Source organism: Pollicipes pollicipes, unplaced genomic scaffold, assembly GCF_011947565.3.
Source record: "Pollicipes pollicipes isolate AB1234 unplaced genomic scaffold, Ppol_2.1 Scaffold_4002;HRSCAF=4701_pilon_pilon_pilon, whole genome shotgun sequence".
In the NCBI taxonomy this organism is placed as follows: Eukaryota; Metazoa; Arthropoda; class Thecostraca; order Pollicipedomorpha; family Pollicipedidae; genus Pollicipes; species Pollicipes pollicipes.
Genome location: NW_023596420.1, coordinates 4,119,035 through 4,121,506, shown reverse-complemented (window position 1 = coordinate 4,121,506; position 2,472 = coordinate 4,119,035). Strand labels below are relative to the sequence as shown.

The window sequence follows — 2,472 nt, the reverse complement described above, 5'->3', positions numbered from 1 at the left end:
CACCTTTCTCTTACGTCGCCGAAGATTGCGACAGGTGCAACATCGTCTTGTGGGAAGCAGCTCAATAAATCAACAAGATATGCGGCAGGATATCCATCTCTTAACATGTGACCATCTGTAACGGTTAAAGCGGCAATTTCAGTTCCCGTTCAAACTGAGTTTTCCCCAGGCCCGAACCTTTGAACCGAGCCAGGTGAGCTCATTAAGGTTTCGGTGCCTGGCAGGTGATCGATGTGACACACTATGTGTGATTGTTTTTCGATATAAGGAGAGTCAGTGGGCGAAGATGTCATCTGTGAAAACTTGCAGAGCGATTGCCCCTACATGCAGCTCCTTGCAGTTAACTCTCTGTTACTGGGGGAGGAGAGGTTAAGCCGTGATTTTTGAGGCTGTGAATCCGTGATTATTAGATGTTCTCCCTGACGTGCTAATGCTAGGAACATATTGCGAAAGTTCCATTGACTTGTAGAAAATCAAGTCAAGGAACAATGTTCTATCGCAACTTCAAATCCGCTTTAAATAAAAAGCCAGCTGGGGACGCTATGGGGGCAGCTGATGACGTTGAAGCGGGCCTCGCTGCATTGCCATTGCATGGTGATTGTGCGTTCTGCTCTTTCCAGTTACTGAATGAATGCTTACTAAATGTGCAAGTGCAACACGAAGATCACTGCATTGTCATTGCATGCCAAATGTGTCAAAAGTGTTCTGCTATTTTCCTTGTACGAAAATTATATTCTGTTGCACATTTTGGAATCAGTGGCTTTCCAGCCACGTTGGTGCATGGCCGAGGGACAAACCTCCAACATTTAACACAACTATTGTTTTGCGTCTCCACATCATAGAAACCTCATGCAAAGCACAAGGAATGTGGAGCAGCATGACAACCTGCGCAAGATCTTCGCTGGGCAACGGTCCAAACCATTCTGTTCCACTCTAGTTGACGCTGCTCGGTTCACGTGGCGACCTGAGCTGGACCCGAGCCGCAGCCGCAGCCTGCTCTGCCCTGTCGTCTGGCGGAGCTGCGGCGGCCCGACGACACGGCTAGCAGCGCTGCGGACGCAGGACAAGCTCTATGTCGAGCTTGACGTACTCCTCCGGACAGCAGTCGTACGTCTCCACCTCTCGCACCACCGACGAGCTGGCCACCTTCCAGGCGCCGTTGGCCGCCATGTTGGAGACGTCGACTGTGTCAGCGGTCGACTGCAGATCCAGCTCCTCCACGCTGTGCGTCCACGAGCCGATCTTGATGGGGCAGCTGAGCTGGTCCGAGTCGTCGGTGACGTTGCGGCTGCAGCGGACGGTGATGGTCACCATCGGGACGACCATGACGCGTCCGCCGCGCCAGATCATCGCCGGCGTGGCGCGCAGCCACTCGGCGCCCGCCGAGGGCACCATGTTGTACGGCAGGAGGTCGGGCCACCACATCTCGGAGAGCGGCAGGCGTGTGCGGCTCACGCCGTCGCCGGCCGGGAAGTCGGTCCAGGCGAGCGCAGGGCTATCCCACTCGATGTGCAGCCAGCCGCTGACGGTGGCCGTGTTGCGGCGCTCGTCCACCTCGACGTCTGTCGCCATCAAGCCGACGATGACGTTGATGCTGTCGTTGTAGACGCTCGCCGGTCGGATCATGCGCTCCGGCCGCGAGAGCAGGAGCTGGCGAAGCTCGAGCTCCTCATTCAGTGCGGAGCTGACCGTCACCACGGCCAGCAGAGACAAGGCGAGCAGAGCACGCATGGTGATCGCAAGAGGCGTGTGCTGACGGAACGGGAGCTCCGCGGTCCTCTCGGAGGGCGGTGTCCTCGAGCTTCGACAGGAGGAGGCCCGAAGGGAGCACGACGAGTGCGGTGTGCGCTAGCCGATGGCTGGTCTGATACTGGCTGTCGGCACAGGCGCCGTCTGAATAAATGGCCAGAGTTATCCAAAACAGGCTAGCGAACGCCGCGCCAGGGACGAGATGCAGCCCACCGTAATAGAATTAACAAACACTTCATCGGTGACGGAGGCCACACATGTTTGGCACTCCGCAGCTTACGCTTGCTGCTAAGGTCTAGTTCCAATTTGCATGCGGACTTAGACTCTGTCTCGCTGGTAATTATGACGACATCGCAGAGATCAATAGTACAATTCTCGATATAATCGCAATGGCTGCCGGGTGACGCGTCCGCTGTACCAACTTGCTGTCAGCTACGATGCACTCAGGTCGCGTTTGGCTAGCTGTGAGCTGCCGCCTCAGCACGGTTGTCATCGGTCACTTTAAAGAATGACGGGACAAATACTGCAAAAATGCAGAAATACTATAGCCAGCAACCACCATTGAATGATATTTTAGTCAGCCAAACAACGTTAAGAATAGCTCCTCGTGCTACTATGCACCACACGCAAGCTACTTACGTTTCGGAATGACATATTCCATTGTTAAAGTTACACACGCAGCATACAAGTGACGAATATATGATTGCATATTACAGTTAGGTG

General features: G+C 54.5%; 1 protein-coding gene across 1 annotated transcript; it reads right to left on the bottom strand.

Annotated features, from left to right (window-relative positions):
• Positions 1-711: 711 nt before the first annotated feature.
• Positions 712-1,860, bottom strand: LOC119093915 (acetylcholine receptor subunit alpha-type acr-16-like). Its single transcript, XM_037216933.1, has one exon. It carries the CDS (start codon positions 1,729-1,731, stop codon positions 1,042-1,044), a length of 690 nt encoding a protein of 229 aa, XP_037072828.1. The 5' UTR covers positions 1,732-1,860; the 3' UTR covers positions 712-1,041.
• Between the last annotated feature and the right edge of the window lie 612 nt (positions 1,861-2,472).

What these genes read in the sequence shown, in the direction of transcription:
- LOC119093915 (XM_037216933.1), bottom strand. Translation starts at nt 1,731, where the DNA reads ATGCGTGCTCTGCTCGCCTTGTCTCTGCTGGCCGTGGTGACGGTCAGC.